The sequence below is a fragment of the Mus caroli genome, chromosome 5, assembly GCF_900094665.2.
Source record: "Mus caroli chromosome 5, CAROLI_EIJ_v1.1, whole genome shotgun sequence".
Classification (NCBI taxonomy): Eukaryota; Metazoa; Chordata; class Mammalia; order Rodentia; family Muridae; genus Mus; species Mus caroli.
The window spans coordinates 4,741,404-4,756,149 of NC_034574.1; the positions used below are offsets into that span (position 1 = coordinate 4,741,404).

A 14,746-nucleotide genomic window follows, 5' to 3' on the forward strand; every position below is an offset into this window, starting at 1 on the left:
TGGGCCAGGGAGTGGCACCATTTGGAGGTTGGAGTAGGTGTGTCACTGTGGGTGTGGGCTTAAGATCCTCACCCTAGTTGCCTGGAAGTCAGTCTTCTACTAGCAGCCTTTGGATGAAGATGTAGAACTCTCAGCTCTGCCTGTGCCATGCCTGCCTGGATACTGCCATGCTCTCACCTAATGGACTGAATCTCTGGACCTGTAAGCCAGCCCCAATTAAATGTTGTTTTTTTTTTTTAAAAAAAAAAAAAAGAACACCACCTCAAAAAAAGTCAGAGAATATTTTTAACAAAATCATATAAGGAAATTGTCATAACCCTAAGAAGCACATGTCTATAAAGGTATAAGAATCATACAGAACAACAAATAATTTAGACCCAAAAAAGAAATACCCCAACTTCCACATAATAATCAAAACACTAAACATACAGAGCAAAGAAACATTAAAAGCTGCAATGGAAAAAAAGCCAAGTAACATCTAAAGGCAGACCTATTAGAATTACACCAGACTTTTTGATGGAGATTCTAAAATCCAGAAGGCCCTGAAAAATGAATACTCTAAGAGACCATGGATGTCAGCCCAGACTTCTATACCTAGCAAAATTTTCAATTACCAGAGATGGAGAAAACAGGATATTTCATGAGAAAGGCAAATTTAAACACTACCCACAAATCTGGCTGTACAGAAAATATTAGAAAAAATATCAACCCAAGGAGATTAACTAAACCCATGAAAACACAGTCAATAAATAATAATCTCATACCAGCAAAATCAGAAGAAGGAAAACAAGTACACACACACACACCAGGTATCTTGCTACAAGCAGCCCTGGATATCCTAACACAGCTGACGTATAAGAAGATGCGTTTTAATCCATTATTATAAAGATAATAGAGGCCTTTGAGGAGGAAATGAACAAATTCCTTACACACACACACACACAAAACCACCACCAATATCAAATGTAAATAGATCCATACTTATCACCCTGCATAAAACTCTAGTCCAAGTGGATCAAGGATCTCAACATAAAACTAGATACAATGAAACTGATAGAAGAGAAAATGGGGAATAATCTTGAATTCCTTCACACAGGAGACAGCTTCCTGAAGAGAATGCCAATAGGGCAGGCACTGAGATTGACAATTACTAATGGGACCTGGCAAAACTGAAAAGCATCTATAAAACAAAGGACATTGTCAATAGGGCACAAGACCAGCTTACTGAATGGGCAAATATTTTTACCACCTCCACATTTGACAAAGCACCAAGTTCCAAAATGATCAAGAAACTAGATATCAATGATCCAAATAAGCCTTAATCAAAAACTGGAGTACAGATCTAAACAAAGACTTCTCTACCGAGGAACCTCAAATGGCTGAGAAGCACCTAAAAGTGTTCAACATCTGAGCCATTAGTAAATACAAATCTTTTTATTTATTTATTTATTTATTTATTTATTTATTTATTTATTTATTTTTATTACGTATTTTCCTCAATTACATTTCCAATGCTATCCCAAAAGTCCCCCATANCNCCCCCCACTTCCCTACCCACCCATTCCCATTCTTTTGGCCCTGGCATTCCCCTNTATTGGGGCATATAAAGTTTGCAAGTCCAATGGGCCTCTCTTTCCAGTGATGGCNGACTAGGCCATCTTTCGATACATATACAGCTAGAGACAAGAGCTCCGGGGTACTGGTTAGTTCATCATGTTGTTCCAACTACAGGGTTGCACATGGAAGGAGGTACAGAGACAAAGTTTGGAGCTGTGATGAAAGGATGGACCATCTAGAAGGTAAATACAAATCTAAACTAGTTTGAAACTTTATCTTCTACCTTTCAGGATGGCTAAGATTGATAAAACAAGTGACAGCTTATACTGGAAAGGATGTGGAGCAAGGGAACACTCCTTCATTGCTGGTGAAAGTGCAAACTTGTACAACCACATGGGAAATCAATATGGCAGGTTCTCAGAAAACTGAAAATCAATCTACCTCAAGACCCAACTGTATCACTCCAGGGCATGTGCCCAAAGGATGCTCCATCCTATCACAAGAACACTAGTTCAACTATGTTCATAACAGCTTTGTTCATAATAGCTAGTAACTGGAGTCTACCTAGACGTCCCTCAACCAAAGACTGGATAAAGAAAATGTAGAATGTTTACATAGTAGATGATTATTCAACAGTTTAAAAAAAATAACATCATGATATTTACAGGCAAATGGATAGAACCAGAAAAGATCATCCTTAGTGAGGTAGCCCAGACCCAGAAAGACACATATGGTGTGTGCTCAGTTATAAGTAGATATGAGCTATAAATATAAAATAAAGGATGATCATGCTACAATCCAGACTCAGAGGCTAAGTAAGAATGAAGGCTCAAGAGAGGAGGCATGGGTGACCCTGGGAAGGAGAAACAGAGTGGGGCAGGCAATGTACTGGGCGCAGGTGGGGACTACAACAGGAGGGGTCAGGTTGGGGGATGGAGGGAGAGAGTTCTGGGAGAGACAACTGGGAAGTGCAGGGAATTTCAAGGGTGAGGTAAACTTCCAGGAATCTATGAGGGTGTCCTAGCTAAGACACGTAGTAATAGGGGATACAGAGCCTGAACTGGCCATCTCCTATAACCAAGCAAGGCTTCCAGTGGGGCTATTAAGACACCAACCATCCACAAAACCTTCAACATACAAATTGTCCTGTCTGCAAGATGTGTAGGACTTAAGGTGGCTCAGAAATTATGGGAGTGGCCAACCATTGACTAGTCCAGCTTGAGACTCATACCACAAGAGGAAGCCCACTCCTGACACTGACTAGAGACAGGGCCCACAGGCTGAATAGCCCAGAACCTAGGATAGACTCAAACATGACTGGCAAGAAAAGTCAATGAAATAATGCCTAATATACTATACTCATAGATAGGGTCCTAGTCCATTGTCATCAGAGAGGCTTCACGTAGCAACTGATAGAAAGAGTCATTATAGAATATATGAAAGAATAAAAATAATAATAATTAAAAAAGAAGAAAAGTCACTGTGCTCCAGGTACTATAAACACATTAACATTGACTTTGGGAGTGACTGTCACGTGACCATCTACCACTGCAGTCTGAGGACATCAAGAACGAAATGATGTAGTTGTTTCAGAAACACTTTATTTCTAAAGTGTGAGATTTTTAACTGCCCTCATCTAGTTTCCTCTTCTATTCTTGGGCCAATCATGATCTTAGAATGTCATGGCTGACCTATGTCTTCAATCTTACCACCTCTGCGAAGGACATTGCTTCTATGCTTCTCAAAATTTACATTATTGAAAGGAAACTCTATAATGAATCATATTATTTAAAACTTGTTTAAAAATCAACTCTTTTAAAAACGTATTCAGGTCAAAAATACATAATTATCCATTTAAATTAAATATTTTATGTACACGAGAGTTTTGCTTGATGTCAGATGAGGCAAGAAGAGAGTGTCAGATCTCCTGGAAGTGGAGTTAATGGACAGTTAAACTCTCTCATGTGGGACTTGGAAACTGAACCTCTGTCTATAAGAGCAACAGGTGCTCTTAACCTCTGAGACACCATTCTACTCTCTTACGTTTCAAAGAAATGTTAGAAAATAAAACCACAATGAAAAAGGCATGGAAGAGGACTGAGAACTCTCTGGGAACAAGGGGTGATGGGGGTGAAAGCAGGGTAAGAAAGGGTGGGGAGGGCGAGCATGACCAGGATGTATTGTTTACATGTGTGAAACTGTCAAAGAACAAATTTAAAATGCTAAGGTTTGCTCATAGCCTCAGGTAATAACGCCTGACATTTTTTGAAGTAAGACAGAACAAGACAAAATCAGTAATCTAAATTATACTCAGTATGACAAATCTTTACAATGTAATCCATATGATTGGTTTCACAAAGTAGACCTCATTCGTTATGTAGATACCATTTATTATTGAGTGATGATTTAAAAAAACCCTCAAAGACAAGTATCCATTGAGAAAGTCGCTCTTCTGTTGTATAGAAATACGACACAATAGCAGGCTGATACCTACCATTACCAGACAGGGTGATGCCAGTCTTTGCATCGTCATTGTGAGGAAAGTGGGTGCTGCAGTCAGCCCCTGTCCAGTGCCTGTTGCACACACACTTGAGCTCATTGCTGCAAACCTGAAATCCAAAGGAGAGCCAGCAGAAAGTCAGTTCTCTGTTACAGAGAAGCACAAACATGCTGACTCCTAATTAGTATGCAGAGGGCTTGATGATGCTGAGACAGGATTTGTGCTTCAAATTCCAAACCAATGCCTTCTGCCTTAATTGGATAATACAACCAGTTCAGTCAAAGATTCTGTCATGCCAGCAAAAACAACATCCTAGAACTTGCTAACAGAAAAAAAAAAAAATCAAGGCAACTGCTAGGAATGAATTTTAATGAGAATGATAAAGCTGGATCTATTCATGGAGGGCTCACTCAAGGAGGACAAGTGTTTGACTCATAACTTAAATAAGACCTGTGCTATCCAATACACAATTCCGAGAGAACGGAACTAAAGTGTCTAAAATACCACTCTTTCTGATCATCCATGAGCAGCACTTCCTCGATGACTTCATTATTTCCAGGTTTTAAACTCAGCTGTCATCTCTGGTATGGCTTCAACAAGTGTTTATTTGTGGCCATTGCTGATTCATCTGTATCCAGATGACCTAAGTAGTTAAATGCTACATTTAACTAGATATTTAAATGAAGAAAGAATGGCTCACTGTTCCTTCTTCACTCCCCATTAAAAAAAAAAAAATTCCCCTGTAGTTTGCTAAAATTCTTCTCCTAAATCACACGCAGGAAAGCTATCATTATACTGTAAGGCATCCTATTAGCATAAGAAAAGAAGAAAAACGAATTTGAATAGGAAAATTACTAGTTTTCTTCTTCTCAGACTTTCTTGATTATACAACAAAAATATTCAAGTAGCTTTGATCAAGTTAGTGTTCACATATCAACCAGAAACGTGGATAATCCCATGGTCTATGATTTAGGAAACGTTACAGGATTGTATCTACTTTTGTAACATGAAGAAATGGTTTTCTTGGGTGAGGCTCTGACACTTACTCCATTTCCTGAGCACACGGTGCCTGCTTTACTGCTGGAGCAAGTACTGAAGTTGAAGGAAGCCACAGGAAGACATCTGTGTTCCAAGCACATCATCTGAGGACCACAGGGCGTCCCATCTTCCACATAGCCGAGATCCACATCTTCTTCAAGTTTAACATGCGCGCCACTACAAACACATTGTGTGCAGAGAGAAAACGAGACTCCGTTAATTCACTCTCATCTGAGTTAAAACTAAAAGGAGCCAATATCGCTTCTCTGGACTTCTGTTTATTATTTGATATAAAAACAAAACAAAACAAAAACAATAGCCAAAGGACGTTTACATTCTTGTTCTTTTGTTTCACGAGGATAGAATGTTAAGTAGCCTAGACAAGCATCGAATTTTTAATATAAACAAAACTGGCTCGAACTTTGGTTGCTCTGGCCTCCCTCTCCCATATGCCAATGTCAAAGGCATACATCACCACACCCAGGAGTATCTTTAAGTATAGGAAGCAATAGAAACTTATGATCTAGTTCTTCTATGAGATAATTATAATATTTAGAATTTTCACAAAATTATTACAGTAAGGCCAGAACAGAACTAGTCTCATTATTTTCCCTTGGATACTATGTGCAAGTCCAATTGGTTTCACTAAGTAGGCTTCAAGATTTGAAATGTATCTCAAATAAGTATCAGAATTGGATTTGATTTATACTGCTCACAAACGTTGTATATATACACATCCTATTTGGTAATGACTCAACCACCGTATTCACTGCTCAGTAGAGCACGATCAAATGACCTTTTAGAATAAAGAAAAAACAGTAACAAAAGTTGGAAGTGTATATTAATAACTAATATTTCCATATGATACCTTGCCAATGCTAGTACAAAATTTTCTATATTAGTTTTTATCAAAAGCATTTGTAATGTGAAGCAAGATACATGAAATTGTATTTTGTGTCTATGTGTGTATTCATGTGTTTATGCACATGTGTGTCTGTATATTTATGTGTACATGTGTAGAGGACAGGAGTCAACACAATGTATTTCTTAATTGTTCTTCACCTTCTGTTTTGAGAAGGGTGACCACATTAATCATGGAACTCACTGATTCAGCTAGATGGACTGGCCAGCAAGCCTGAAGGACCCTTCTGTCTGGCCTTAGCAGTACTGGGGATGGAGGTATGAACTGATGTCTTCAAGTTTTTACATGAGTGTAATGGGTACTAGGGACTGAACTCAGTTCCTCATGTTTAAATAGTAAGCACTTTACCAACTGAGTCATTTTCCTCACATTAGATATATTAGTTTTTTAAATGAACTATCCCTGCCTTACATCATCCTAGGAGAGAACCACTTTCTTTATACTATTGATTCTTTGCTATTTTTGCGCTTCAAAACATCTAAATTATACTAATTTTTTTTATTTTCAAATATTGGTATTATCAATTAATTTCTCCATATAAAATAAGAGCACTTATCTCTTTTTCCCTTGATAATTTGATACACAATTTCTCCTTTATCCTTTCATAATTTAATTTAATCAATAACAAATATGTACATTATTATAACTGTAAATGCTGGTTGTTGAGTGAAATAATGGTTATGATTAAATGCTTTCAATTTCTGAAGTAGTTTTGTCTTAATTTAGTTTATTCCTTTATTTGTTGGCTGTTTATCTGTCTATGTTCCTATGCATTTACCATCTTTTTTTTTTTTTTTTTTGCATTTACCATCTTTAATATAAAATTAATTCAAACAGTCTGGCTGTTAATCCCCATTGAAAACACAGTTGAGCCTCAGTACATCTGCCTATGGACATCTCTCCTAGAGTGCTCCCAGCTCATTCCTGTGTGTTCTGGTTTTGCCTTGTACCTGTCAAAGAGCTGTAAACCCTGGGTATGTTTTCACTATCAGCTCCATTATGATACTGTCTCTGAGTGGAAGACTCTGCCTCCGCTATACCTTGCCTTTCTTTTCCTTTGTTCAACCTTCATCTTTATGGATACAGTTGTTTCATTAACTTTTTGAAGACAGGTGTAGAAGAATACATTTTGGAGAAAATTGCATGCTAAAATGTCATTTTATAGTCTCAGGGTATATCTGATTTTTTAAAGGCAGGATCTTGTTATATAGTTCAGTCTTCTCTGGACACCATCATCCTTATGTCTCAAACTCTAAGTGCTGAGATTAGAGGTGTGCTCAAGGAGCCCTGGTCTGAGTCTGATAGACAACTGGAATTTACAAATATTTTCCCAGTGTCTTCTGATTCCCTAGACTCCCAGTGATTCACCTTAAAGTGCTCTAGTTCTTGAGCCTCTTCTGTGGAAACCTGATGACTCTCTCCTCTGTCCTACAGTGCTTCCATAACGAAGTTTACATCTGTCTATGACGTCACTCAAGGACAATTTCTTCCTTACTGTTTCTCTGTTCTTCTGTATTTCTGTTCTAATTGTGGAGTTCTTTCTCGCTATTCAGTTTCCTTACTTTGTTATTGTCCTACTTCCAGGGAGACAATTTCAACCGCTAAAGTTCACTTCCAACAGAATATTTTTCTTCCATGATCTGATTAATTAAAGTAGAACATTATTTTTTCATTTTATGATAAAAAGTCTCTTGGGGTTTTCTGTTCACTCCCGTTTTCCACGTTAGAGACTTTCTTTGTATGCCAGTCAGGAATAACCAGACAGATGACTGGAACTTCCATGGTACCCTCAGTGAGCATTCCTTGAGGCTGAATCACTTCCATGCAATCCTAGTATCAACCCTTCAAATTAGGAACGTTCTGTTTAATTCTCTGTGGAGACAGGGCCTGAAGCTCTAATGGAAGTGCAGGCCAGCCCCTTTGTGGCTGAGTTACCAAAGGAATCTATGTGTTAGGCTCCTTTTTATTGTTCAAACTTCCACACAACTTCTTTATTTAAAAATCTGCTGTGAAACTCATCTAATCCCTCCTTGAACAGTAGACTATGCTACCAATTTCTGAGGCTTCCAAGACATTACAAGGTGTTTCAGTGTTCCCGTCTTACTGACCTACAAATTCAACTTTCTCAAAGGCTTCCTTAAGAGTCAGCCCCAGAGCCATTTGTACATATTTCAGATGTAGATGGTTGCTGCCTCAACTCCATGATTGAGCTTTCCTGCAGATATATAACTCCTAAGGAAAACTGAATATCGTGGAACTTCAGAAAGAAGCAAAATGAAATGCTGACTTATGATGACTGACTCTATCCATAAGTCTCCAGCCCCTCACTAAGAAGAAAATGCAAGCCAAACCCTACAGGATTTTACTGAGCAAATGAACATAATTCCAGCAGCCAAGTAACAATCCCCATGTATCACTCTTAACTACTTTTCGTTTTTCAATTACAATTTACATAATCACATTATGAGCTAGATTTAAGTTCAGATTACGGAGGTGCATACACACTGGAAACAGTAATCTGCTGCTGGAAGTAGAGTGACTAATCAATCACAGAATGGTTGGAAGATTACCTGCAGTTTAATGTTCTTCCTTGCTGCACAACCAATGTGGATGTGATCTCACCATCAAGCTCCCCGAGCCGTGGGATGTTGCCAATGTTTGTGCACAGGAGGTAACCACAAAGTACATCCCTGTGTTAAAAGAGGACTGGTTATCAACTTGATCTCTTCCCCAAAGACAAAATGAAGCTCACACTTTGAAGTACTGACTTCTCTCTTGTTAATATTTATCATCTATCAGTGACATTACTCATGTGTATGCTAAGCAAAATAAAATAAGCCAATATTGGATCGACTCCAGGTCTCAAGATTAACATCTCTAACACTCCAACTGGTGGTCCAAAATCCTAATAGCTCCCTAGATGACTGGTTAAGGAAAGTTATCCATCCAATGCGCCTTTTTATCAGAATGATCTGTATACCACACACTGCTGGAAATGATAAACTTGTGTAATGTTGGGTAAGTGAGTAAACGTTGCCTGAACATCCTGTAACATAGCTACTTCTGAGTCCTGCCTCCCAAAACCAAAGAGGGGGTGATCCACTGCTCATGGAGATTCCCAGCCACAAAGCTGCACTGCCCTTCTAAACAAATTATATGTTCAGAAATTAACAGGTAGGTTACTGTATCAAAAATATTGCTTTATATATTCTTTTTTTTTGTTTGTTTTTTTGAGACAGGGTCTCTCTGTATAGCTCTGGCTGTTCTGGAACTCACTTTGTAGACTAGGCTGGCCTCGAACTCAGAAATCCACCTGCCTCTGCCTCCCAAGTGCTGGGATTAAAGGCGTGCACCACCTCGCCTTGCTTATATATTCTTTTAACAAATACATTTTAGTCATCAATAGTGATAGCATATTTAAAATTAAAATACACTAAGCCAGATGGTGGTGGTGCATGTGTTAATCTTAGGAGGCAGAGGCAGGTGAATATCTGAATTCAAGGCCAGCCTGGTCTACAGAGCAAGTTTTAGACAACCAGGACTATACCCAGAGGAATTCAAAAAACAAAACAAAATAAACAAACAACCAAAAAAATCCCACTAATTGTTCTTTCTTTAGGTTAGGGAAGTTTTCTTCTATGATTTTGTTGAAGAGGTTTCTTTTGAATTGGGATTTTCACTCTCTTCTATTCCTATTATTCTTAGGTTTGGTCATTTCATCGTGTCCTGAATTTCCTGGATGTTTTTGGGTTAGGAGATTTTGCACTTTGTATGTTCTTTGACTGTGTGTCAATTTCTTCTATGATATCTTCTACACCTGAGACTCTCACTTCTATCTCTTGTATTTTGTTTGTTATGCTTGCTTCTGTAACTCCTGATCTGTTTCCTAGGCTTTACATCTCCAGGGTTGCCTCCACTTGTAATTTCTGTATTGTTTCTATTTCAATTTTTAGGTCCTGGACTGCTTTGTTCAATTCCTTTACCTGTTTGATTGTGTTTTCCTGAGTTTCTTTAAGGGATTTATGTATTTGTTCTTTAAGGACTTCTACTTGTTTACCTGTGTTTTCCTGTATTTCTTTAAGGGAGCTATTTATGCCCTTCTTAAAGTCCTCTATCATATTCATGAAATAGGATTTCAGGTCAGATTCTTGCTTTTCAGGTGTGTTAGGGTATCCAGGACTTGCTGTGGTGGGATAAATGGGTTCTGATGGTGTCAAATAGCCTTGGTTTCTGTTGTTTATGCTCTTGCACTTGCCTTTTGCCATGTAGTTATCTCTGGTGTTAACTGTCCTTGCTGTCTCTTGACTGGAGCCTGTCCTTCCTTGTGGGAAGTTGGAGTTTTGTGAGTTGGGTTAGAGCAGGCCTTCTGTGAGTACCTGGCTATGACAGATCTCCTGGGAATCAAGCTGTCTCTGGGTGCATGGGGGCAGAGATGTGTGTGGCTGGAGTGCCCATTCTTTCTGGAGTGGAGTTGTAGACCTCAAGGAAGAGGTATTGCTTGTAGAGCAGATAAGTCCTGTGTCTACTGGGCTGCATGGGGGTCCCAATTAGACCAGGTATTGGGGGGGGGTGTCTCAGCTGTGACCCTGGTTATGACAGACCTCCTGGGAGTCAGGCTAACAGAGGATACATAAACAGGACCCAGCATTTGGGTATATACAGGAAACACACCTTAGTGACAAAGATAGATACTACCTCAAAGTAAAAGACTGGGAAAAAATTTTCCAAGTAAATGGTCCCAAGAAACAAGCTGAAGTAGCCATTATAATATCCAATAAAATAGAATTTCAACCAAAATTATCAAAAGAGATGAGGAAGACCACTTCATACTCATCAAAGGAAAAATCCACCAAAATGAACTTTCAATTCTGAACATCTATGCCCCAAATGCAAGGGCAATAATATGTGTAATGGAAATGTTATTAAAGCTCAAAACATACATCGAATCTTATACAATAATAGTGGGAGCCTTTACCACTCCACTCTCACTAATGCACAGGTTATGAAAATAGAAATTAAAGAGAGATACAGTGAAACTAATAGAAGTTATGAACCAAATGGATTTCACAGATAACTACAGAACATTTCACCCTAAAACAAAAGAATATACCTTCTTCTCAGCACCTCACGGTACCTTCTCCAAAATGAACATATAGTTGGACACAAAACCAACCTCAACAGATACAAGAAGATCGAACCCATACCTTCTATCAGGTATGACTATGGACTAAGGCTGGCCTTCAATAACAATAGAACAACAGAAAGTCCACATTGCTATATCCACTCCAGTAGTGACAAGTATGACAGGCCCTGAAAACCTGGGTGCTGTCCCAAGGCAAAAAGTTCATGGAAACTTAGGCTCCTGGAATCGTGGCATCCTGTATAAAGAATGCTCCAATGTCCTTGCTTTAGTTGGTAAACAGATCCGTGTGCTTTCCCTTAATATTGCTTTATTACAAGTGCTCCTAAGGATTGATATTTTGACATATAGCTAAGTTAGATTCTAGGTAGTCCTTGATCCAACCCTGGGCATGGATAGCTAAGTCACTGCCCTTTACAGAAATTTACCATTATCTAGGAAGAAGGAAGTTTATGATCTAAGGAGGGACCAGAGTAGATAATTAGAACTATAGATAGCTGAGTTACACCCATACACAGGTATTTACAATGGCCTAGGGGGAAGGTGGACTATACAATAGACTAGAGTAGGAACTTTGACAAGGGTACGAAGCACTTACCTCTGGCTTCTAAGATTAAGTGGACCTTAGGTGGGGCTGTTTTTGATCCCAGTTGTTAACATTGAATTTTATCCCAATTGGTTCCTGCCAGTCCTTTGGTGCTTGCATTCCTCTGTTTTATGTAAGAATCCAGTAACCTCATTGTCACCTAACTTCCCTATTTTCTTCTGTATAAAAAGTTTGATGCTCGATTTGACAAATTACATTCAGATCCAGCACACTCTTTCATGTCTGTGTCTGTCAATTCCAGCCATCTCTATGCCCATCTGTCCGAACCCCTGATTCCCACAGATTGGGGGGGGGTGATTAGGACCGGACTGTGGCACCACATACTTATAGAAGCAGAACAATGCTCTATTCGATGATAACTTGGTCAGGAAGAAATAAAGAACTCAAGAGGTTAAACTCCAGAAAACCAGATACCCCAAATGAAAAATGGGGTACAAAGCTAAACAAAGAATTCTCAACTGAGGAATCTCAAATGGCTGAGAAGCACCTAAAGAAATGTTCATCCTTAGTCTTCAGGGAAATCCAAATCCAAATGACTGTGAAATTCCACCTCACACCAGTCAGAATGGATAAGATTAAAGACTCAGGTGAAAGCAGATGCTGGGAGGATGTGGAAAAAGAGGAACGCTCCTCCATTGCTGGTGGGATTGCAACCACTTTGGAAATTAATCTGGTGGTTCCTTATAAAGTTGAAAATACTTTTACCTGAAGACCCAGGCATACTACTCCTGGGAATATACCCAAAAGATGCTCCACTATGTTCGTAGCCTTATTTATAATAGCCAGAAGGTAGAAACAACCCATTTGTTCTTCAGTGGAAGAATGGATACAGAAAATGTGGTACATTTACACAATGGAATACTACTCAGCTATTAAAAATGAGGATTTTGCAAATTTGGCAGCAAATGGATGGAACTAGAAAATATCATTCTGAGTTAGGTACCTCAGACCAAGAAAAGAATACACATGATATTTACTCATTGATAAGTGGATATTAGTTAAAAAGTTCAGAAATCCAGGATACAACTCACAAACCATATGAAACTTAACAAGAAGGAAGGCCAAAATGTAGATGCTTCAATCTAACTTAAAGAGGAAACAAAATTACCACAGGAGGCAGAGGGAAGGAGTGACCTGGGTGGGAGAGGGGAGGGGAGTGAAAAGGGGGCAGTATCAGGTCGGGGGGGGGGAGACAGGTAAGAAGTCCAGAACACCAGGAGAATGAATAGAAATATGTAGCAGTGTAGGGGGGATGGGGACACTAGAAACTTCCAAACACTAGGGATTCGAGAGGCTCCCAGAAGCCAATAGATGGCATTATCTGAAATGCCCAACAGCAGGGTGACAGAACCTGAAGAGACCACTTCCAGTAGATATAGGCACATCCCCCAGTTGAGCAATAGGGCCACCCACGCTGTGCTGGCTAGTTTTGTGTCAACTTGACACAGGCTGGAGTTATCACAGAGAAAGGAGCTTCAGTTGGGGAAATGCCTCCATGAGATCCAACTGTGGGGCATTTTTTTCAATTAGTGATCAAGTGGGGAAGGGCCCTTGTGGGTGGGACCATCTCTGGGCTGGTAGTCTTCGGTTCTATAAGAGAGCAGGCTGAGCAAGCCAGGGGAAGCAAGCCAGTAAGAACATCCCTCCGTGGCTTCTGCATCAGCTCCTGCTTCCTGACCTGCTTGAGTTCCAGTCCTGACTTCCTTTAGTGATGAACAGCAGTATGGAAGTGTAAGCTGAATAAACCCTTTCCTCCCCAACTTGCTTCTTGGTCATGATGTTTGTGCAGGAATAGAAACCCTGACTAAGACAAATTGGTACCGGCATAGTGGGGTATTCCTGTGACAACCTGACCATGTTTTGGGGAGGACTGTGGAAGGACTTTGGAACTTTAGGCTAGAAGATCCATTTGGTGTTAAGAGCTCTGTGGGATGCTGTGTAGGAGCTTGGAAGATAATGNTGAGAACAGTGCAGAAGATGGAGGCCTGGCTTGTGAAATTTCAGAGGGAAGATTAAAGACTGTTTTCAGGGCCATTGCTATTTTGATTGTGAAGATTCTGTGGTTCTGGTTAACTAGGGCTGAAGAATCAGCTGTGATTAACAAGATACCAGAACTACTAAAGTGAAACTTTTTACATTACTGGGACTGTTAATGCTGGTTAGCTGGAGCTAAGAAATTAGTGGTGATTAAGAAGAGACCAGCATCACTGAGGTGACATCTTCTGGGAAGTGTTTTCTGAGAGCACAGAGGCTGTGTTCCAGAGATAACCAAGGTTTTACTTCGTGCTGCAGCAGGACTTGGTAATGTGTAAGGGTCACCCATGTGGTACAGGTTTTGAAGGCATGAAGGGGTCATGCAGAGCAGCTGAGGCTCAGCACTGTGAGAGGCCATGGAAGGCCATTGGTGAAGTTGCAGCATCAGTTGCAACTGATGGCCCAGGACTGAAGGTGTCATGCAGAGTTTGTAGATGCCAGTACCATGATATGGCCACCAAGGACAGCAGCAGAAGTGGAGTGCAGGCATCTGGAGCCTAGAGGATGAGGTGTGTGCTACAAAGGGCATGGCTGGAGAAGTGACCCAAGCCCTTGGAGGAATCCAGAAGATCATGAGTGGATCCCAGACATTGGACAGTTGGATTTGATTTTGCTTTTCATTGTGACTGTGCCCTTTTGTTTTTCCCTCTTAAAGGAAGTATTTTAGTGGAACCAACAGTTAAGAGACTTTGAATCTTTAAAAGACTTCGAATTTTAAAAGCTATTGGATATTTTAGAGGGATTGAACTTTTAATATGTAAAGACTGTGGAACTTTTAACATTTAGATCTTGGGGATGAGTAAGAAAGTAAGGGTTGAGGCTTACTAGTGACATGTTTGTGTGTCAAGTTGACAAGGGGTCAATTGTACTGGCTAGTTTTGTGTCAACTTGACACAGACTGGAGTTATCACAGAGAAAGGAGCTTCAGTTGAGGAAATGTCTCCATGA

At 39.7% G+C, this 14,746-nt stretch overlaps 1 protein-coding gene across 11 annotated transcripts in view; it reads right to left on the reverse strand.

Annotated features, from left to right (window-relative positions):
- Positions 1 to 14,746, reverse strand: part of Adam22 (ADAM metallopeptidase domain 22) — an 86,178-nt gene that overhangs the window by 30,925 nt on the left and 40,507 nt on the right. For all 11 annotated transcript variants that reach the window (XM_029477327.1, XM_029477321.1, XM_021163951.2 and 8 more), the window contains 3 exons: positions 8,588 to 8,707; positions 5,104 to 5,272; positions 4,052 to 4,166 (listed from right to left, as the gene is read on the reverse strand). In XM_029477327.1, the coding sequence (XP_029333187.1) occupies positions 4,052 to 4,166; positions 5,104 to 5,272; positions 8,588 to 8,707 (404 nt within the window). The remainder of the gene's footprint in view (positions 1 to 4,051; positions 4,167 to 5,103; positions 5,273 to 8,587; positions 8,708 to 14,746) is intronic.